The sequence below is a fragment of the Lagopus muta genome, chromosome 6 (assembly GCF_023343835.1).
Source record: "Lagopus muta isolate bLagMut1 chromosome 6, bLagMut1 primary, whole genome shotgun sequence".
Classification (NCBI taxonomy): domain Eukaryota; kingdom Metazoa; phylum Chordata; class Aves; order Galliformes; family Phasianidae; genus Lagopus; species Lagopus muta.
Genome location: NC_064438.1, coordinates 24,060,879 through 24,084,306, shown reverse-complemented (window position 1 = coordinate 24,084,306; position 23,428 = coordinate 24,060,879). Strand labels below are relative to the sequence as shown.

Here is a 23,428-nt window from a genome sequence, read left to right as displayed (position 1 = left end):
ATGGCTTTTATGGATTGCTCTCTCTGTTATTTTCAGCTGAGCAGCCTCCAGCTAAAATTCTTGTGACAATTTCCTAAAAATGTGACTTTACTTTTAATATTCTTTATATTATTAAAACGTGAACCACTTCTGTTTGGCAGATGAACATGGCTTGTTCATTAGACTTTTAAGCATCACAGGCTTGGTCCTTCACTGTAGGAGTGATGCATTCCACTTCAGTGCCAGCAGCATTACTGAATGTACCTGTTGTGGGGTTTTTTTCGGTTGGTTTTCTCTTTTCTTTTTTCTTTTTTTTTTAATTTCTGGAGAGCTTCAGTAATGACTGTTTTAAGTGAGGTCAGCCCCAGGACCAAGGACTTTTGCTGGAAACCTCTCTCCATTGCAGCATCACTCCTTCCAACTCAGGACCTGCTCCCAGCCCAAAGCTCCTATCTCAGGCCTCATCTTCTGCCAAATGAATTCGTGTGTTACTCATATTAGCGTGAAGAGAAAGCAGGCTGTCTGATTTTATGGCTTGGGAGTGTTTTAAAAGGGGTCGTGAAACAGTGAGTCATGGTTACTGTTTGTCTTTCATGGGGCGAGAAGTGCCTGCTCTTAGCCCTGCAATAATAACTATTCAGCTGGGGGGTTAAACTACACAGTGGCTTAATGTTTGACCAGGATCATTGCAGCTCTTCGACATGCACAGCTTGCAGCAAATCACACAGGAGCCTGCGTCACCAGCCTTGATGTCACCACTGAGGGGACCCCAGCAGCTCTGGGCACCTGGCTGCTGTGAGGCATAGATCCAGGTAGGCACACAAACAAGGACTTGCTGGACTTCGCCCAGCCAAGTGGCACCGCGGCTTGCGGCGGCTTCCCGACAGCACGCAGGCTGCTGCAGATGGCTCCACTCTGCTTGGCTTTATCTGGGAACCGCTCCGTGTGTACCTAGTGCTGGGGAGACAGGTTTGCTTGCTTGCTTGTTTTGTCATATTTGCCTCAGGTTAAACCTCCTGGTGTGGTTTGCGGGCGAGACCCGGATACAAGTGACGGCACAAAGATGTGTCAAGGGAAGGAGACAGGGAGGGATCTCACAGACCGTGACTAACAACCCGTCCTGCGGAATGCAACCAGGGAAAGGATGACAGGCTGCTGAGTCCCCAGCAGAGCCTTTCCCACCGCTTCAAGGGCAGCTGTGGGGAGGCCACCACAAAGAGAGTGTGCTGTTTTTTTGGGGAAGTTCCTGTCTGCGTCCTGTGCGGCACTCTGGCTCTTCTTTTACTGTTGCTAGTCACGGTAAGGTGTTAAGGGCAGGAGCGCTCGGAAAAGAAGGCGAAATTGTGCTGAAACTAGCTACGCCAGAAAGCATCTGCATTCTTGCCATGTCTGTGCTAGGCTTTTACAGGGAGATAGGTATGGAAATGGCTCCTTTTGTGAAGCAAATTGCCTCCCGTGGGCAGGAAGTAGAAGTTTAACATCTTCCATTTAAGTCCCCAGAGGCATCCTCAGCTGTTCTTGTTGGGCTGTGCGGTTGTCTAGGGCTCCTCCTCCTCCTTCCCCTCTTTCAGCAGCCACAGCCCCTGGATAGCCGCAGACAGGCCATCTGCCAGTGCCTCTGGAGATCGCTATCCCTCAGGTCCGGGGATGGAGATTTCCCGCAGGTTCCTAGCCCCCCTTCGAGGAGCTTGTGTCAGCACACACTTCTTGGTGCGAGAACTATACAGACAGCCTGAAATGCTGTAAGCAGGTTGGGAAGCAAGGAGAATTCCCTTCATCTTTCAGCCACTGCTTCTCTTGCCTCCAACTCTACTATTCAAGAGCTTGCATGAAAACACCAATCACATTTTCAGTGCTGTGGGTCTCCTTCTGTAGGGGAACAGCAGAGCAATATGAGAAGTAGAGCAACAAAACAACACGGATGGATTTTTCAGAGATCCCAATATGATCCATTTGGAATCAAACTGTCAGCTTCACCTAAGCGTTGAGGGGTGGGGGTCATTCCTATGCCTGCCCATGCCTGCAAGAGGGTGCAGCATGTCCTTACCTTGTGGTGTCAACCTCATGATGGTACAGTCACCTCTGCTGCCTTTCCTGGCTTAATTTGTGTTAACTACCATGTTTGTAACCACAGGGAAAGTGATTATTTTCAAAGGAGGTGAAGAGTGGCTCCTGGATGATGGGAAGGAAAAATGTCCTCTCTGGGCTGGGACTCGAGGGAAAGAGGCCAGTCTGCTCCTCCAGAAAGAGGAGCTGGGGCCCTGCTGAATTATTGATGGTGCGTAACAGCCATCAGCTTGCAGAGAAGGAGAAGCACCATCTTCAGTCTCAGCTGTGGATGGAGGTCATCAGCTGCGAGAGCAATGTAACCGGAGCTCTCGTGCCCCGGCGTCACAGCTGTTTGGCACAGCAGTACAAGCACTCAGCTCTCCCTGACCCAGGCCCTGGGCCTTCACAGAAGCCTTCCTCTGTAGAATTGAATCCCATTCTGCTCCTTTTGGAGGCAAAAATTCCCTCTTAGGGCAGGCGTGCAGGAAGTGGCTGTGCACCCATGGAGGACCTGCTCTGGCCTGCTTTGTATGGGACACCTGGTGCTGTGCACTGGAACTGGCACCACGCCTTCACAGGGTGTTTTCACACATCGTCTTTGAGCTTCTTCCTCTTATTTAATGATTGATTCAATTACCTTATTGCTGGAGCAGCCCTACTTAATCAGTAAGCATTTATTTCTGTATTTCCAGCTTCTCGTAACAAAGAGTTCATGAGTAAGCACGTATAATCCATAGTGGCATAACAAACATCCTGCAAGGCTGCTTGCTTTGGCTTGCAGCTATCCTGAAAGGCCTCTGGCATTCCCCTGTAGCTGACCCAGGCGGCACCAGGGCACCATGCTTATTGCTTTGTTGATAAAGTGCAAGCAACAGGGTGAGATTGCCTGTGGCCTTCTCACATGCCTTATCTCAGCCTTAGTTTGCACTTGAGCGAGGTTACAAGTAACAGTGGCCCCAGCTGATTGCACAGCAGGCATTAGGGCCGGGTGTTCCCCTCTTCTCCACATCCATCTCATGCTTCATAAATTTGGCTCAGTCCATTTAGAGTTGTGGGAGAGTAATAGGGTTGTTGCACAGAATTGGGGGAAGGGGGACAACTTTCTGCTGGAACCTTCAACTGCAGTAGATTTTGGGTTGACCACTTTCCTTGATCTCAGTGCCATTTCCTCAGAAAAATCTGTCAGCATTTGGGGCAGTAGGAATAAGGGGAAAATGTCAGTCTTTGAACACCAGGATAGAGCATTTCTGTATGTAGACAACTGATGCCTGGCAGAGCATGTCCTTTGGTTCAGATTTACTATGTGGTCAGCCAGCCTATTGACCTCTGAAAAGTCAGTAGTTGTAAACATGTCAGAAGATGTTTGAGGGGTTTTGGAATGTTTTTAACTGTTAAAAATCTCTCCTCAGGGAGTATGATCCCAGCCTCTCTTGTTATGGATTTTTTCTGGGTGATTTTGGTTAAATAAGACAGCTTCCAGAGTGAAACTTGAGAGGGAATACAGTCAAGTAGTGAGGAAAAATGAGGAAAGCTTAGTAAATTAATTACCTGACAGCTCTCTCCTGAATACAAGCTTTAGGCTGTCTGCGAAGCAGGGAACAAGGATACCATTTTTAGGTGTACTTTATCCTTCCCTGTAATGCTGCTGAAGCAGGCTTCAGAATCAGAATTTTGCAAAATTTTCTGTAAGAAAATCTTTGGGTTTTGTTCAAACTTAGGGAAAAAGAAGGGCTGGAGTGCTCCATTTTCTTATTGGCCCATGTAGGACTTGCTGTTGGCCAGTTGCCACTGTCCCTCTGGGCACAATTACCTGGTTGTGACAAGGGGACCTGGTATGACTTCCAGAGGATGCCAGCACTGGCATATCTTCTTTTCCCACACAGCCCATGGGACTGGAACTGCTGATGTGCTTTACAACAGAAGGTCTCAGTTCAGGTTCAGCTGTTTGACCGGGCAGCACCTGCAGCAGGTCACAGGAGGGCTCTGGGGATGGGTGGATAAAGGGGTGTGACACAGCATCTGGGGGAAACTGGCAGTGCATAAACAAGTCCAGTCTGATTTCTGCCCCTCTGTACTGCACTGCCCATGTCCCCTAACATAAGACAGGGCAATAATGTTGCAGAACTTTAACCTCTCTTCTATTAAGAAAGAGATTATAAACCAAACAATGGTAATAAACACTCTAGCAGTTTACAATGCTTCAGCAGATGGACCTATTTACCATCTATAATTACCTTTTTACAAGAAGGAGATAATGCATTATCCGTTAACCTGCAGTACTTTGTCACACTACATATAGCTTTTTTTTAGTAAGAACACAGATAATTTGTTTTATTGCTGAAATGCTTTGCTCAGATGACCTCAAATTCAGATCGTCAGGTTTTCTAGACAGAAGTTTTACAGAAAGCTAGAAGAAATGTACAGAGTGCAGAAGAGGTTAAATGGGGAATGCTGATTCTGAGTTTGGCTGGTAACACCACTGACCTAGCACTCCCATCCTTGTAAAAGAGCGGATCAGCCCATTGGATTTGCACACACACGTCAGTTGCATCTGTAGGAAAAGTAATTCAAAACCTTCTCTTCCCCACCTCCTGCTGCTTCTTGGAGCTGATGTACGTTAAATATTAACAAACTTTGTTCATCGGTTCCCTGCTTCACTTTTTAACAGCAGATGTTATTACACCAAGCCATCTCCCTTCTCTTCCTGCTCATCAGCAGCATCCTGTGAAACCCAAGAGCCTGCTGTTGTAACCCTGCCTACAGCACCTGCCACTGCTCCCTGGCATTGCCAATGCTGCCTGCCTTCGACATCCACAAGTGGCTTGTGCTGTGAGCCAGGAGTTGCGGGGAGACACTGCTTACAAGTGGGAGGAGAGCAGCCAGGAACAAGGAGGAGGAAGTGGTGAGGATGGCCAACAACTCCAGTGCATTGCCCCGGGTGACTTTCCAGACTCCAGAGAAACCTGGGGAAGAATCGTCACACAGAAAACTGGGCAAGTTAACCATAAAGTACAACCGCAAAGACCTGCAGCGTTGGCTAGACCTGGAGGAGTGGATCAATGCCCAGCTGCAGGAGCTGTATCAGTACCCGGTGAGTAGCTGGGGCAAACCAGCTCCTCACTCATTGAGGGAATGAGATGAGAGGCTGTATGCAGGGATAGAGGTGTACTTGCTTAGATTACTGAAAATAGATCCTTGCTATCAGTTTTGCTGCTGGCAGTACCTGAACTAGCTGGGTTTGAGGTACTCAGTGCATCCTTCAACCCTTTGGCCATAACTTTGTGACTTTATCCTGAGGCACTGAGGATAAAACACTATCTGCAGCTGCTGACGCTAGACATGCTACTGGCAGCAGGGGAAGAAAAACAAAACACGTGCTCAAATTACACAACTCCCCAGAGCAGCCTTCCTGGCCTGCATTTTCGTTACCACCAGCAGCTGTCGGTCCTACATCATTCTTATGCACCTAAGAGTTGGGAGCATAACCAGGAGACTTGGGAGCAACGAGGTCCAGTGCCTCAATGGTGTAGGATAAGTGATGTTTCTGGAAGCACTTCTCAGAGTGGGAGCTGGCCTGAGATGAATATACATTTTGACAGACCAGTGTATATGCTGAGCCCCTTTGGAGGCAGGTTAGACCTTGCATTCCTTGGAAATTTAAGTATGTAGCCATCTCGGGCTGCACCTGTCTAGCAACATGCTCCCTCCGGCCTTCTTGCGTCAGAAATGTCTGCTTTCACCATGGAGGTTTATGTAGCTTTAAAAGGACTAGAGCCATTTCCTCTATTTCATCCTGTCACTCAATATGATGCTAACTCTGCTTTTATTTTATTTGGTTTCACTGGAATCTCTCCATTTAACACCATTGTAAAGTTAAATGCAAGCACCTCAAGGCTGCTATGAGGGAACCTGCAGGTTTCATCTATCCAAGTTCCCCAAGGGGAAGTGGTTCTAGCCACCGCAAAATGCCACTGTGCTCTGGGTAGAAACAAATGTTCCTGATAAGTAATGTCTGAGGGAGAAGATAGGAGACAATCTCATTTCCATCTTAAAATATGTATACATTTATTTTGTCTGCATTTATGAAACCAACACAAAGAGAGAATTTAGAGTCCTACTGATGCTCACTACTTGAAGGACCAAACAAAAGGGACATGGTAGTTCTGAAGAGATGAGCAAAGAGAGTGGCTGCTGCTTTGAGCAACAGGACCTTTGGGTAATGACTGTAATTTTAAAATATTAGTTCAGAGAGGGCTTTTTTGAGATAGATGTGAGGCATTTCTTGGTATCACCAGTAACATAATGCAAGATGTGACTCTGTGTATTACTTTCACTTGTCTAAGTCTACAGATATACATCTGTAGAGATGTCAGAAGAACAACTCAGGCTACTTTATTACTTCTGTTTTTCTGTGAATTGACTAACTGGGAGTTGTTTGTTGTTACCAGAGTAGCTCCACAGAGGAGATATTTCTTTTTTTCCAGTAGGCACAAGTGGGAAATGCAGCCATGCCCACATGGGAATTGATTGCAAATAGATTGCCTTTGCTAGCACCACTCCAGCACAACAGTTTTAGCAACTTCCTGATGTGCCAGGTCAAACTAAGACATTCCTGACAGGAACTACATAATGCAATGCTGATCCAAGTCAGAGATTGTTAATAGCATACAATAGAAGTTTACATAGTACCTTTTCAAATAAACAATAAATGACTTGTAAGCACCCAGAAGTCCAGCAGGTACTCCTGCCCTGCTCCATGCACTGCAGCAAGATGGTTTAGTTAGCTGTGGTAGCTTGGGCTTCTTTGGATCCATTGACTTCCATTACATCAGCTCCCCATCATTTCCCCCTTTGCTCCTCCTGCCCTTGGCAGTGCAGCATTTCTCCATGTCTTCCAGAAACCCACATGACAGCTGAAGTAAATGGCACTGCAGGGTCAGTTGCCAGCAAGATTAAATCCAACATCATCTCCTGATACAAATAATCTGATTGCTATGCTGTTTACTGCCATGAAGCTTTTCACAACAAAACTAAGATCTGGGAGACAATTTGGGTTTTCAAGACCTTTCCCTGCACTTGGAAGCAGAACCACAGTCTCAGCTTAGACCAGATCAACACCTGTTATCTAAATAGTCATGTGAAAACTACTATTTTTATGAAGAAATGCTGTATATGTCACAGTACAGTATGTGTAACTGTTTTATTCTTAGTTATCAAGTCAGGTGTGTAACAAAGCTGAGCTCCTACTGTTTTTCTGCTTCCTCTCTGGCATGGTGTCAAAGACTGATGTCTTGAAACAGTTTCTTTTTTTCCCCGTAAGTACTGTGTTTATTGTTTAATGTTTTACATGCCTGTCTATTAGGTGCTGCGCTTACTCTACTGAGTACTGTGATAAAGTATCACTAGTGTCATGTTGTTAAAGGTTCATTTTGCAACTACATTGTAGTCTTGTAGGGGAATGTGGAGCTAAAATGTGCCTATGGCCAAGTTTACAAGTGTTCCCAAATAACATTCACTTGTACTGAGACTGTAACTCCTACCTCCAAAACTTGTGGGTCTCTCTTACATTAAAACTATATTCTATCCTCCAATTCCTATTAGAGAAAGCTGACAAATAGTAAGTTACACCTTTCAAAAGCATAGCTGTTTGCTTCTTCATTTCTGCAAAAATCCATAGTATGAATACCAACTATGTGAATGTATGCAGCCATAAAACTTAAAATCTCCCTGTATTTGTAGTACCTCTTTAAGATTAAACCTGATGGACTTCTGTTTGATGAACAATTTGCACGCACTCTTTTCAGAATTAGGTTGTCCCAAGCTGGATTACACTGCATTGTAGTTAGCAATTGACATTGGATATTCTTGAGAAGGTGTTCCCATCACAGACCGTGATCCCTGAGCAGGGATCAAGTGTTGAGGTGGGAGCGGATGATGAATCAAGATGTGTTGCTGTAGCAGACACCACAGAGGTAAGACACCTCTTGGTAAGAACCTCCTTGCTTTGAGATGATTGGTGTCTTGATGTCAGCTTTGCAGCATGGTTCTCTTGTAATTAGTTCCTTTTCAGATGCTCACTTCTTCAAAGATGGTCTCTAGAGTTCTTAAAAGTTTGAGGGTTATGAACTATGCTGGTTTTTATTTTCTTCTTTTTAGCTAAGAGAGAAAACGGATGCAGAAGTTCCTGGACCAGTAATTGACCTTGAAGATCTCCTGGAAGTCCCCAATGAAGAACAGAAATTGAAACTACAGGTCAGACAGAGGAAGTTGGTAACTTCAATATAGGAACTGCTGGTGTAATACAGTACAGCAATGTGTTTGGGTTGCAGAAAATGTACATACTATAATGTATGCTGCTTCCCTGTGTCTTGAAGCCAGTCAAGAACAGTAAGATTATATATCCTTTTTACAGCTGGAGGGAAGGGTCAACTTATGAAATATTAAAATGATATCTCTCTGGCTTTCAGGAAATCCTCCATGAGTGCTCCAGTCCAACAGAGGTGAGTCAAGCACCACTGACACACATATATTATGCTGTGCTCTGAGTGCATGTTTGTTTATACAGACTATTGTTGGGCAGTGACTTCTTAGGTCAGTTTTACACACACTTTCCCCCCCTCCCCCCGAACTTTACATGTCTTAATTTTGAGTTAGGGAGTTAAGGAAGCATCACTGTCACGGTATTCAAACAAACAGAGCCCAGTGTTCTGCTGTGTGGCACACACATCAGACAGCAATTGACTTCCCCACACTCTGCAGTGTGCAGCAGAGTCCCCCGTCCCTGATTCAGTCACATGCACTGCATGTGAACATTATGCTCGGATGTTTCTCATCAATCTAAATGCCTTATGCAGCCTTTCAATTTAGCTGTACAATGACAAACAGCAAGTGAGACAGATGCCTTTACAGTGCTGTCTTTACAGTGCTGTTACTTGCCCCGGAGAAGGCAAAGTTTGCACTAATCACAGAGAGTCACAGAATCATTAAGGTTGGAAGAGACTCTAAGATCATCTAGTCCAACCAATGATCCATTATAGCACTAATAATTACAAATAAACAAATCAAGAGCCAGACAATAAAAAAGAATTTGCAGCGTGAGAAACTCCTGGTTTCTGTGAACCAAGAGTGTTTATTTTTAGTATAACGTTAAATAAAATAATGTTGTTTACAGTCTTTTAATTACTGGAGTGGAAGGCATAACCTGAACATCAAGCAGTCAAAATAGTTGCTTAGATTTCTGTTTGGAACAACCAGATGACCCAGTTTGGTCCATAGTGCTTGGCTGTGTCAGCAGTGGGGTTTATGTCCATTAACTGCTCAACTACCTGGCCTGCCAGTCCTCAACCCCTACTCCAGGTTATCATTAATCTTATGTGCGTCCTGCTCCACCCCCTTCTCTGCCAGCCACTTCCGTGTAGAACTGGCATTGATCCACTGAGATTTGCAGTCCCCAACGTGAAGCTTTACAGGTTCAGCAAGGAAGCAACGAGAGGGACAGAATGCTTTGCCCTACATTAGGAGGGCAGCAGAAGTGGGCAGGAGGTTATGGTGGCAACAGGAAGCAGGGGAACCTGAGACAACAGCATCTTGAGGTCATCTCAAGGTGGAACAAGCAGGCATTGGGAAGAAGGCAGGCTAGCTGCTGCAGAAAAAAAAGCAAACATGGCTGTTCCAGAGGGAGCCAGGGAAGGAAAGAAGAAGGGCTTTTAAATCCCGTTCAGCCATCAGAAGGTCTCATTTCCTAAGCTAGAAGATACATTTGCTTAACATATGTCAAAATCCTGGTTTCTGCTCCTGAAGAGAAACATGTGAATAATGTAAAAGGCATAGTACTCTTTGGGCCAGTGAGAAACGGAATTAACATCCTTCTTCCTACAATTCTTACTGTAGGACTTCATTACGGAATTGCTCAGTCGATTGAAAGGTCTCCGGAGAATCACCAATCCTCAGAAGAGGTTACCTCCCCCATAAGGGACATCTAGCTTTGGTCACAAGGAAAAATGCATCTTTCCCATAAAAAAAACAGATCAGCAAGATCACTTCAGAATACATTTAGGATTTACTGTTATTAAGGAACTTCACTGAGTTCGTGAAATTTGTACCAGTGGCTTCAACTCTCCACTCCTTCCAGATCTACGTGCACAGCAGGAGGCTAAGCTGTATGTTTTCCTGATTCTCAAAGGGCATTTTAACCTGGAGAATGGGACAAGATGTCCTTCCTTTCATTTCTTCTAGGAATTTCCAAGCTGGCTTGGGAGCAACAAACACAGTTCTCAGAAGCACATAAAAACTTCCTTCTTTCCATCCACTGCAAGGAAAACAAGGAACTGGTTATCACTCCTTCATCACCATGGAAAGTTGGTTTCTGTGAAGCTGCACCCTGTTTCAAGTCTGGCTGGGACCCAACTGCGATCTTTTGCCTGTTACTGCTATATCTGTCTTTACAGCATTGCTCATACTTTATAGATCTTATTAAGCCTCTGTTAGCCATGAAGGTTCAAAAGAAAATATACAGTAGGACCAAAGGAAAACATCCAAGTGCATTGGTCAGTACTTAAGGGGAAGCTGACAAAAGGCTAAGGCTAGTGGAAGAGAGATGTTTTTCCTCTTTGCAGAATTTAGAACTTGATGATCTAGAAGCATCTTCTACAGGAGCGAGGCCTGGGAATGATTTTTCTCACCATTTAAAAAGACATTGTAAAATACTTATTTTGTATATTAAAACAGAAAATCAGCCATGTGCTGCCTCAAAATCGCTCTCTTTTTATACACTACAGAAAAGTGAACTGAAGACATACCTGCTCCTAAGCAGCAAGTCCTTCACAGACAGATAGGTCTCACAAATTAGAAATAAAGTAGGACACAGCCTTGCTGCACAAACTCTTCAGGCTATAACTAATGTGTGGCTGGAAAAATACAGAGGAAACTACATCCAGGCTCTCAGCAAGTGGGTAACTTGACACGTGTTGCAGAAACTAAGACATCAAATGGAGGATGACTACTTACGCAGAGCAGTCTCTCACATTATGTCCCTATGCTGCCACCCAAACACCAGAGATGAGTTGGTGAGTTGCATCTGAAAGGACTTCTATGTACCACCACGTACTCAGGGGTGAATGCCTTCATGTTTGGCTTGATATGAGGCCAACAGGACATGCTTGCCCTCCCGAAGTCTCCAGTTTGTAAGAAAAATAACAAAAATATACAGTGCAGGTTTGCACCTGCTGTAAGTCTGGCAGTGCTCGTAGATTCACACCTGCTGACACTGATGAATCACAGCTCTCAAGAACGGAGAGCAGCTTAGTGCCAAAGAGCTCTGAGCACCATTACCATCACAGACTAGATTCAAACAGAAGTTCAGGTGGAAGACCCTGGTGGACAGGCTCCTGAGCTGTGTCCTCACTATAGCTGTCATTTGCTGCAGTGTAAGGTCACAGATGTCCAGATTAGTTACATATTCCATAAAGCAGCTTTTATTCTTCTGAGCTGTGACAGCACAAAGACCTATAGGGCCATTTCTCCAACACAAGAGACAGATTTTTCTCCACACAGGGAGTTAATTCTGTACCCACTCAATTTGGAGTGATGAAAAGAAAAATTTTTTGCGGTACTTTAAAGGTGGAGAACCGAGGGGAAAAAAAAGCTTTTGGAACTCTGCTTGAGAGAAGTTGTCTTTGTGTGTTCTCTTCCAACAGCAGAAAAATGAGCAAGCTGTAGCCCCTGTGATATGCAGTTTTTCCACTATATCAGAACATTACTGTAGTAGAAGAGTGCACTTCAGGCGAGCACAAAGATGCAACAGTACAAAGCAAGATGATGTGGCCACTGTGAGTTGACATCTCTGGCGCAAAAGAAAACAACGTAAGGCAGAACAACTTTTGGATTAGTTCTTGAAAGGAAGAAGTCAAACTTGATTTTATTTACTTTGCGGCTGCTCTCAGCTGAGCATTTAAGGACAGACTGAAGTACATTTTGTTTACAGTTTCCAGTCAACTGCTGTTTCTCAGTACCATCACACTACTAGCATAAGATTTCTGTATTTGATTTGCAGATAGCATGGTAAGAACATTTCTTTAAGGTGACATTTGCCTCTTGATTATACCAAGATAACTCAGAACATGTGAAATTTCATGCGTTTTTCTAATTAAAATTTCATGAAGGTGCATAAAATAACCTTCAAATCATTTTCCGTTTATGATGAGCTACATTCCCCTTAAACATATTCAGGAGGCTATATTTGGATCACTTGTTACAGCAGTTAAGGCAAAGCACATCTGCATGAACTGCAGCAATAGCAAATTAATGCAGTTTATCTGAGGCCTCTCTGTGAACCAATCTGATTTCAGATTCATTTGTTAGTAGTAGTTTGAACTCTTGCTGGGGAGGAAACTACTTTTGATATTTCATGTACGAAACATATTGAGAGGAAAAGAAAATCATCTTACATCCTTATGGCACACAACAAAGAAGGAAACAAACAGATTCCTTCTTGTAGATCCCAAACTCTCCTCAGTTCTTGAATGGCTATCACTGAGGTTGATCCTCCCAGTGAGGAACTCACGGCTTACCAATACCTTTACTGCTTTACCAGCACCTTTTCAAAGCCAAGGTCAGTGTGTGCAACACAGCTAAGTGTGCACTGGCCAGCTAAATGTCACACAATACTCTTTCCAAATGAGATTGTTAATTGTGCTTCTGCAGACAGCTGATTGAGATTGCTCTCATGATCCTTTTGCATGGAGGCATGAGCTACAGTGGAGATGGCTTTACAAGGAGAAAGTGATTGGCCAGCCACTAAAATGGCCAATTACATGCAGAAAGCTCAGCAGCCACAAAAATGTCCGTTAGTGACTGGGCAGTGAAAAAGTCAGTATGTGTGAATGACTGAAGAGTCTTCCATGACTAAGTTCTATTTCAGGTATTGGGCTGGTTGCATTTCTGGATTCCTTGGGATGAACCCACAGAAGCCAATCCAGGAAACTAAATAAGCTGCTTCAGGCTGTTAGCTGTTGCTTTACTATTGATGAACACAGGGCAGGTCTCACTGGACTCATGCTACCTAACTGCACAAGGAGCTCAAACTTGTGTTGTGATGGATCAAACATTTAAACTGCTTCAAGTAAATCACCAACTCATAGATAAAAAGGAGGTAAAAAAAGAAAAAAACACACCTGTAAAACAAGAATTAATTTGCCTATTATCTGTATGGAAAGAACCTTGGGAAGGCTGAAACCCAAAGGAGTGGATCAGTTTTAGAGAGAAGATGGCTGTTTCCATCTTCTGTACATGCAAAACACAAAGGATTTAACCTGAGACAGAATTTTCAGTGGGCTGTCTTGCTGTCAGACCAACTATCCTGGTCAAATAACAACGAAGAACCATTCCCACAATGACATGAAGCCAGAACTGCCAGAAAAATAAAGTCTTAGAAATGAAGACTTCAAACTCCTCAGGTCAGTAACTATCTACTTAGATCTTGTGTAACACAGGATTCACTGTGAGCTCTTGCATCAGAACAATGCAGTAGTTTTCCCTCCTGTCTGTTCTAATGTTAAGGCACTTGTGAAGGAGGTCTTTCCTCTCACAGACTGTGCTTTAGTGGATTGGGTTTCATATGCCTTCCTAACAATGAGTTTAGCCAGCACTGTCAGATATACTAGCAATTTCTCGCTGTGTCAACCAGAAATATTACCACACCGTGTTGTCTGATACAGATAACTACTGAAACTCCTAATCCAGTCCAGCAAGTTTGCACAAATCCACCTCTGGATGCAGTTTAAGGTATTTACTGAGCTTTGGCTGACTGACTGGAGGTGGCTGAAGTGCATGCAAACAGTTTTGCCAGCTCACCTACACAGGCAGTGACCTTCAGCACAGGGGCAAAGCAGACAGCTGGGAGTGGCAGCGTCAAACCAGACAGGCAAGATCAATTGGAAGCTCTCTGTCAAAACCAAATCATAAGGTTTTTCTGTTTGGACACTCCTGGAATTTGTCAACCTTAGACAGCTGTCTAAAGTCACACTACACTCCTGGAAGAGCTCACCCTGATGGGATATTAGAACTGATTTCAGAAAAGTTTAATCGTGTATTTCAAATGATTCTGGGTGTTAGAGCCACTGGCACGTGTTGCATGCATCTGGACTGTCTCTAGGTAGTATACAAGCACAGTAAACTGAGATTCTCTCATAGCCAGGTAAGAAATCATCACACATCCAGCATTTTTATCCTACCAGGGGAACAAGTAATAAACAGACTCAATTCTCACTTTCATAGTAACACACATCTCTTCCAGATTAACATGCTGTTCCCATAGACTACATGCAACTTATGTGCAGACACTGCTGGTCAGAACACAGTGCATCTGTAGCAAATTATCTTTAAGAAGTACTTTTCATTTCAAACATATAAGCGACACTGCTCATCACTGGAGCATGACACCCTTGCACCAGCCCAGCAACACCACAGAAGTGTTTTTTCATGATTTCATTTTCCTGATCCACCTGGCTGTACAACTGAGATACCATTACAGGAGGGTGACACTTTATAAAGGGCTATTATGAGGCATTTCCAAAAGAGATTTCAACCAGTCTGCTGTAAATAGTTTTATTCCATTTTGAAAGTTCTCATCACACATGTGACCATGACATAGACAATTTCTTAGTGCAAAGTACTCTGCTGACTTGTGAACCAACATGTAAGCTGTTAGCAAAAGCACATTACTTAACAACCAGCCAACACTGCCTTAAGCATACATCTTCACTGTTATTCACGATTCCTTACTGTCTATATTTATAGACTCAGAGCCACCACCTCACATCAAATCCTCATTTATCCCAAGCACTGGTGGCAAGCCCAACACTTCTCTAGTTGTGTTTCTGAGGGCCAAGGCACATGCCCTCTAAGCCCCTTTCAGTTAACAGCACATCGTTTTACTGTCCAAAACATCACCCATTTTGGCTGCAAATCCATTTGGATAGCAGGAGAAGAGGGAGGGGGCCAGATGCGAGGTGTCCATCTCCTTTTCTGCCAGCGAAGACTGTGATCACCACTACTTGCAAGGAAGATGATACCGAGAGGTGTGGTGGTCCTTCATGTCGAACTCATCATGGCCTTCCCTGAGAAGCAAATACAAACTGCAGTCAAGAGTAAATATGCATGCAGGAAACTCACCCTAAGCCAGTGCCCAAGAGCAGTCTCTAAAAGAAACCTATTCCAAGGGCTGATTGATAAGACTACACCAGCAAACATGTGGACTGGTTACTCAAGAGATTTGTTTGTAACAGAAACCTGTGATGCACTTTATGAAAAGCTCTGTTCATCCTTGCCTGATGAAGTGGGGAAATGACAGCAGACCTCTATCCCCCCCCTCCCTGTGAGCTTCATAACCAGAGACTCATTTTCAGCACCATGTCTGCGATTTGCAGGCATGTTAGCAACTCCAGTGACAGCAGCTAAAACTGTAGCCTGCTCCATTTGAGTCTGGAAAATAACTCCTATGGCTGAAGTACAGTGTATTGGCAGCTGTCATAGTCTTGCCAAGAAGCAGTCAGTGTTAAGACAGTAGCTTACATCTCCAGCGCAGGAATTGTATACCTGACGTTTTTCATACAATTTAAGGCTTCACGGTCTCAAGCTAAGAAAAGCCTCAGGAAACTATACTATCCGATCTCCCTTCTGGGAGAATCCAGCCCAGATTATCCATCATTGCCATAAAAAAAAAAAAAAAAAAAAAAAAAAACAACAAAAACACCAACCATAAGAAGTGCTGAACAATGGTCTCTCTTATCCCACACACATCAACTGTTCCAGATAACAGTTGGAACAAAGCGCCCTAACACGTACTAAAGCACTACAGACAGAATGTTTCTGTCCAGGACCAGTTTAGTCCCTGAAGCCTGGGGTAATTACTGGTAACGAAAAGTATTTCCATTAAACACTACCATTCAGTTCAGACCCAAGTTCCTCAAATCTTCCCACCTGTCTTCTGTTCTTCTGCCCAAGAGGAAGAACAAAAGCAGCTAAGCTTACCTATGGCCTGTCCCTCAGATGAGAGGAGCTGGAAGACTTACCGAAAACAGCGCTGGCAGTAGAGGTCCCCACTGCAACCATGGCATCGCAAAGTTGCATCTTCATTGCAGATGCAGCACCAGGGTAACTCATGTTCATCACTGTCATCTGCCTCAGCAAGAGCTATGGCAGTTGGAGTCTGCCTCTAATTCACAAAGAAAACAAAGACGCAATTCAAACCACAGCAGATACTATACAGGACTTCCATTGTAAGGCAGCTGAATGTCAAATAGTTCAAGGGTGTTCAGACATTGCAAGAAAGCCAAAGGACAGGCTCCATGCATGTATCTAGGTGGTTAAATAAATACCCAAGATACTCACTACTAGCATTTGCCCATGAATCTGTATTATTTAGAAGGTAAGCACCCTCATTCAGTACCTACAGCAATACAAATCAACACCGCCTGTCCTGTGCTAAAGGCTGAAGCCCAGATCTTCCAGCAGGCACCACAGCAACACCAAATAACAGACTATTCCTGCTGCAAAGGCAAATGATCAATCAGCTTTCCTGAAAAGAGTTGTGTGTGGAGAGAAAGCAACGGGAAGGTCCGAAAAACAAGAGGTTGCAATTTTCTCTGTTAGAAAAAGAAAAGTGAGGGACAAAGAAGATAGTTTATCAGGAGACCACTAGCACTCATTTGTACCTGAGGTTGGGCTGAAAAGACACGCTGGAATTACAGTGTTAAGTTTTATTCATAAGGCCCCCATTGTCTCTTGCTTTACAGAGCCCTTGGAGAACTGAACAACCTTACGCACACTGAAACGCACTGCCTGACCACTGGCACGGGCAGCACCTTAACACAACTGCAATAAGATGGCTTTTAGACCAGTTGTACTTGCTTTAGCAAGGGGGTTGGACTCAATCACTTGAGGTCCCTTCCAACCCCTGCAATTCTGTGATCCCAAAAGTGCAAGGTGGCATACCTACGAGATGGCTGTTTTCAATAATGCTTAGAATTAAATAATTTATTGCACCAGGGACAGGCCTGTCAGGTGCCTGTGACTCACACGTCCACTTAATTCTCATAATATACATTAGAGAAGGTGTATACATTTCCATAATAGGCTGGTATCCATTCTGAATGTAGAGTATCTTGTTACCAATACCTTCCTCTGACGTTTTAAGAGTACTCAGCCAACTGATTACTATCTAGAGATTCTGTTCTGCACATGCTGAAAGCAATGGCAGACCTCCTACTTAGCCTGGTTCAGGCTCTGGTACTAGACCATGGCTTTCTTGATCTAATTTTATTAGCAAGTTAAAAATTCTGTACTATTCACTTTGCTAGGTCAATTCTAGTTGACTTTTCTAGATTTAGAGGACACTTTCTCATTCAGCAGAAAACCAGCCTGAAAGGATTACAGAGAGCAATTCTTTTTAAAAGAAAAAAGATGACTCTCAGCTGTGCTCAGCATTTGTCAGCCTTACAGATGCCACTAATTCTCAGCTTGTCTGCTCTGGAGAAGCTGGGTACTTTTTTTCCCCCCTCCCAGAACTGACCATAGGATACATCAAACCTTTCTTGCAGAGCTGTACTCTCCTTGGACCCCAGAGTATATCATTCCAAGAGATCCTGACCAGCTCACTTACCCCTTGCTTTGTTTTTTTATGCAGGTTCTGTTGTGAAAATCCTGGCTGAGTGGTCTGATCTGGAAGAATGTTGAATCCACTCGCTTCATCCAGGGCTGCTTCCTCTGTAAGCTGACAATAAAGAAGCAAAAAGCCACTTGTTTTGAATACATTTGGGAGCCTCATTCTAGACAAACCTTTCTCCCTTCTTCTTCTTGCCCCCCCCCCATGCAGTAATTGGAGATGATTGGTCTGAACACATCTATGTAGTGTTATTCGGACAAGTGTGAGTTTGTCTCTGAACACTACGTGTGCATTGTGAACAGTCAGTGCAACAGCAGAGGCCAGACCTCAGCTAATGCACTATGCTTTACAATGCATCTATCAGCAGATGCTCCTCCTATAGCTGAACGGATGCACAGGAGCTAGTATTGGAAAAGCACTAGGAGAGGGAAGGAATGAGACTGCCCAGGAACAGAAGCTCATTATTTGCATGCTCGCTAGGTAACAAAAACACTGGGAATGACTGAAAGGAAAGTAAGGAATGTAAACAAGACTGAAAGGAAAGTAAGGAAAGTAAACAAGGCCACAGACCTGTTTCAGCACTCTCTGAATGGCTTCCTCCTCATTCAATTCCTCGTCGCTGTCAGGGAATTTGTACGTTTCCAGTGTAACTGCAGGAATATGAGACAAGAGACTGTGACCCATATCTGCCTCATACTTGGTGATCACTTATGTTGCAGAGACAATCCTTTGTAGTATGAGCTGGTGTAGGCACTCTGGCAGAGACATATCCCTTTAGAGGGGAACGGTTTAAAAAACACGTTACCGTATGTTTTTGAAGTTGGAAAAGGAAGATAAAAAGAGAGCTTTGCTTTGACAACATCTCAGAGCACACTATCACAAAGAGGGAAAGATAAAAGGCCTGTGCTTACAGTTCCAGCCTTAGTCTTAGCTAAAATCTTTCATGCTGATTTCATCATGAACCAACCTCTACAACTTTACAGTTAATAAAATCCCAGCCTGCTTCTTGCAGAACAGAAGAATTAAATAGGTAAAGGCCTGTCAGAAAATAAACTATTCTGACACAGGAACCTAGTCTCTCTTAGGACTGTATTCTTCTCTGATACCCACCTTTCTCTGGGTCTTGGCCTCTGAGTACTGCCAATCTCTTAGCAACCTGTAAGATTTTTTCCTGCCTAGTGTTTTCTTCTCGCAGCTCAGCAGCAGCCTCTGCCAAAAGTTTATTCTTCTCTTCCTCCAGCTGTCTTGGGTCCAGATTTGCATGGGAAACACAATCTTCACTTTCCCGACTCAGGTCATTCAAGTTTCGGCCACTAACAGCTGAAAACAGACATACAGAACATGCTGGTAACTCAGCTGCAGTATTCCTTGGGTACAGCCAACACCACTGAAGCAATAGCATGTGAGCACCTTGATGCTTTCCATTAATTAATAAGAGAAGGCATGTCACAACAGGATCTACACTTTATGTGAAGAGAAGAAGGCGAGTCAATCTGCATTTTACAGGAAGATTATAGAGAAAACACTGCAGCTGGGAAGACAACAGTATCCCAGATTTCTGATGTTTTCCAGAGCACAGATGTATTAGGAGTAGCAACAGCTTCTCCCTAGGTAAGTGTCAGCTTACAGAAACAGAGCAGAACAAGCAGAACAACCCTAAGATAATAACAAAATGGAACCATTTCCCAAGCAAAGACAGCGAGATCCAATATTGAATTGGGTGGCTGTTCTTTGTCAATCTTGTGTCATAAGGGGGACATAAGGACACACCGGACACCTAGTTCACCTGTAAGTTAGGAAGGGCAGCATATATTCCTTTCTCACTGTAGCAGGCACATTAAGAGACAAAAACAGATCTTTGGAAGCCAGAATAGATACCTTGAGGCTGGACTCCTGGACTGTCATGCTCATCAATAGAAACTTCCTCAGCTAGCTGAGTTAACAGGTCATCTGTTTGCTGTGACAGACTTCTGGTATCAGGGGGTTGGTGTACCTAAGAAACGAGAAGGACATGGGAGAAAGCAAATGTGAGGAAGGTGGCACACTCAATTAAAAAAAAGAAAAAGAAAAAGAAAAAGTGAGTAACCATATAATACTCTGATGAAACAGTATAAAAAGATGCATCTACTGATTTGGGAGACTCAGCTTATAGGTATATGGTGTAAGACTTTCAAGGTTTCATTCTCAGTCTCTTTGAATGCAGCCAACATTAATGCAATCATCTAAACAAGGCAGGGCTGAACATACAGCAATTGATGCTGCTGTATGCCAAACCCAGCTCTGCCACTGCCTCTAATATAAACAAAGTGCCATTCTCTACAGTGAAGCCCATAGTAAGACCTGCATGTGCATCACTGCTGAAAAAGGAGCATGAAGAAACAATTTCTCAGTGACAAGACCAGCAATGCTGGTCAGCAATAATGTAAACAGGAAAAGGAGATTTCTGAAGGGAGACACCTGAACAAAAAACGCTAAAGGACAAAGAAAGGCTAACGTTGTGCCAGCTTAGAATACAGAGCTGGTGAAACAGGTGGAGAGCTTACTGGTCTGGGAGCCTGGGAAGGGGGATCCCTCCCCTGCAGGACAGCCAACCGGTCCTCCATTTCCTGTGCAGATGGAATAGGTCCGTGGTAATCCTCCTTCAGTGCAGCCAGCCTGGCTTCGATCTCAGCCTGAGAAGGGATGGATTCTGCAATTCGGAATAATCCAAGGAAGGGGTTATTGAAAACAAATAGCTTTGAATTGGTTTTATTTTGTTGTTTTTGTTTTTCCAGAATCATGCTCCAAACACCTGAGCAAAAACCTCCCTAAGTCCTTAACTCAAAGGAATAGTCATACTGCAGTAACTAGGAAATTCCTCTGTCACCCTTTTCTCCCAAATCACTGCCTCCTCCTGAGTTTATTCTTCCAGTTCTAAGACCCGTGTTAGTGTAACCTCATTTGGCAATTGGCTGACTACAGATACTAGGGACAGACAGAGAAGCACATGTCCTTCAGGGAGTACAGTCTGTTGCATCCTTTAACATATCCCTAGGCATCAGACTGAAATCTCTCCTGCATAATCAGGTAACCACCTTGCAGTGCCTTTCCCTCTTAGACACTGTATACAAGATTTTTTAAAAGTTTATTTTCCAATAGGCACCCCAAGGCTGTCCCGGAATCTGAGAGCTGCTGACTGGGGCAGGAGTCTGGTTTTGTTCTCTGTGAGGCCAGATTCAGAATAATAATCCCACAGAGACTGGTACTGCTGTGGATCAGCACAATGACATACAGGAAAACTTCTGCAAAATGGTTTGGCCAAAAGATGGCCCCTTTCATTCTGCAGCTACTGTGCCCAACACAGACTTTTACTGCCAAACAATGAAAAATAAGGAAGTGATTTCATAGGTAAGATACTGCCCCAGGATTGCGAAGCCATTTCAAGAGAAATCCCAAGGGGAAGATTAATCTAAAACCACTGCAGAACCCAGCCACTGGGACAGCTCTGATCACATCACTGCCTTCAGTTCCTAAGAAGGCTGATACTGAATGCCTGGTACTTCCCTTTCCCTCCCATAGTTTTTCAAGTAGCAGCATCCCCTCCCAGGGAATTTCTGGTCTCTCCAAAACTCACTGGGCTTCCTTTCCTCCCTGAGCTTCTCCAGTCTTTCTGCAATAGCTCTGTCCTCTTTGGAGAGCCCTCGGTATTTGGAGCCATCTTGAATGAGTAGTTTTGCATCTGCCTTCTGTTGTCCTTTCAGCTGTTTTTGCTTAGCCTCAAACGCTGCTACACGCCTGTGTCAAGGATGGAAAAAAACAACTGAAAACAGAGGCTTAAATCTTGAGATATAAAAACATCCTCTATGAACACAAGCTATTTGAAGAACACCAGTATAGAGAAGTCTCTCATTCCTGTACCAGGCTCTCCCATACCGGTACAGAGGTACTGCCATGAATAAGGAAAACTGTAACTCCCATGGTGCAGCAGGCGTGGCACCATTTCTGAGGAGACAAGGAATGTTCCACCACCAGGCTTGTTTCCAAGCCAACCACAATCAGTCACAGAACAACACAGACAGGCTGCTGTTCATGAGTGTATTCAAAATTAGAGTGTTTCCTTCTACTGTCCAAAACAATAACCAAAAAAAACCACACCTACAAAGCAAAAGCCCATCCTTAATCTAATACTGAACAAGCAAACATCACAACCTGCTTCTTTTGCTGGTTTCTATAAGGACAGAGGGGGAAAGAGCTGAAGGGCTGAAAGGTTACCCTACAGCGGAAACAGGTAGCTGATCAGCAAGCTTAACTCACTTTTTGTAGTTTTCTGGTGGTGACCATTTTGCCGAAGTGCTTTGAGACTCTTGTCTGAAACATAAAAAAACTGTTATCTCTGAACTCAAGACTCCAGCAATGCTTCAAACATCTATTCTCTCAACCCGAGATGAATCAGAATACATGTGTATTGATCACCTGGTACAGTCCTTTCATAACTCCATTAATATAGAGTGATCAGCTTGTGAAAGTGACTAAGATGATACAGCTGCTTGGACAGGAGGTGACTTCATTTCTAGTCCTATGTTCTTGTTGTTTTGCTTTTGGACAAACTTTGTTTGATTTAATACAGACACCAGGAGGAGCTGAAATGCCCTTGGCCTCCCAGAGCCTGCACATCCCAGTTCAGCAAGCAGAGAGCGCAGTTAGGTAGGATTCTCAAGGTAATTAGCTTCCATACAGTACAGCTCCCTGAAAGGAGCAACAAACACAGAATTATATAATGCACAAGCTAAATTGTATTATGGAAATAATTATGTAATCACCAGTATCATGATGAAATCTTCTAGGACACTTGAACATCACCAGTAAATCTTGTGTAACTGTTTCCTACCTCCTTGTGTTTGTGTCAAGCTGCTAAGCTATGCTTATATAAGGTAGTTAGCATACTTTATTCATTCTTAGAAGGCACAGCTACAAATACCTGTGCTGTGCTAAGGACAAGCAAAGGCAAACGTGGGCAACACCTTCATCGGACCGCTTTCAACTTCTAAGTCTTCCACTGTGGAAGCCGACTGTGTGAAAATCACCAACTCACACAGCCCACAAAACATAGCCAACACATACTATCTACCTGCTACCCACTCAGGGAAGAATTTCTCCTGCTCTAACCTAACAGTTACTGATACTAAACAGACAAGGGGGAAAAAAAAACAAAAAAACAAAAAAACAAACAAAAAAAACCAACTCAACAGCAAAAGTAACGTAGGAAAAGGCCGAGTTTTTTTCTAGGCGTCTTTGGAGGTGCAAAGGGAAAAAGGAAACGTTCCCGCCCGCACTTACCCGGTGAGCTTCCCGTAGCACTGCTTGCACACCTTCTGCGGAGCGCTCCCGCAGCGAGGCACCGGGGCGCTGCAGCTCAGGCAGCCCGAGCAGAAGGCGCGCCCGCAGCTCCTGCAGCCGCACTGCGGGGACACGAAGCGGGCGGGTCAGCTCCCGAGCGGCGGGGCGCGACGCGGCCCGCACCGGGCCACAGCGACGGGACGCACCCGAGGCTGCGCGGCCCGGCACGCCCTGGGCTCTCCCCGAGGCCCGGCCCCGCCGACCCCTCGGCCGGACTTGCCTCTTTCTTGAAGAGGCTGAACTTGCAGGCGCACCCGTAGCAGCGACCCTCCATGACGCCGCCATCCCCCGCTCCGCAGCGCCGCGTTCAGCCGGCAGGCCCGGCCCCGCCCCTCCGCTTCTGCGCGCGGCCCGACGGGAGCG

General features: G+C 44.4%; 2 protein-coding genes across 10 annotated transcripts; one reads left to right on the top strand and one right to left on the bottom strand.

Moving 5' to 3' along the window:
• Positions 1-679: 679 nt before the first annotated feature.
• On the top strand, positions 680-11,252 carry PPP1R14D (protein phosphatase 1 regulatory inhibitor subunit 14D). Of its 9 annotated transcripts, none has more exons than XM_048947251.1 (5): positions 680-791; positions 4,747-5,119; positions 8,185-8,280; positions 8,496-8,528; positions 10,264-11,252. In XM_048947251.1, exons 2-5 carry the CDS (start codon positions 4,937-4,939, stop codon positions 10,492-10,494), a joined length of 543 nt encoding a protein of 180 aa, XP_048803208.1. In that variant the 5' UTR covers positions 680-791; positions 4,747-4,936; the 3' UTR covers positions 10,495-11,252. The 9 variants fall into 9 exon arrangements, with proteins under 9 accessions (XP_048803208.1, XP_048803206.1, XP_048803203.1 ...); XM_048947249.1 differs by having other exon boundaries at positions 4,744-5,119; XM_048947246.1 differs by having other exon boundaries at positions 4,700-5,119.
• Positions 11,253-12,013: 761 nt separating this feature from the next.
• Positions 12,014-23,420, bottom strand: ZFYVE19 (zinc finger FYVE-type containing 19). The gene is made up of 11 exons (XM_048947238.1): positions 23,286-23,420; positions 23,006-23,127; positions 21,983-22,036; positions 21,303-21,463; positions 20,233-20,378; positions 19,568-19,682; positions 18,800-19,009; positions 18,260-18,339; positions 17,687-17,797; positions 16,098-16,240; positions 12,014-15,143 (listed from the first exon to the last, which is right to left on the bottom strand). The coding sequence occupies exons 1-11, from the start codon at positions 23,337-23,339 to the stop codon at positions 15,077-15,079; spliced, it is 1,263 nt and encodes a 420-aa protein (XP_048803195.1). The 5' UTR covers positions 23,340-23,420; the 3' UTR covers positions 12,014-15,076.
• Positions 23,421-23,428: the final 8 nt, after the last annotated feature.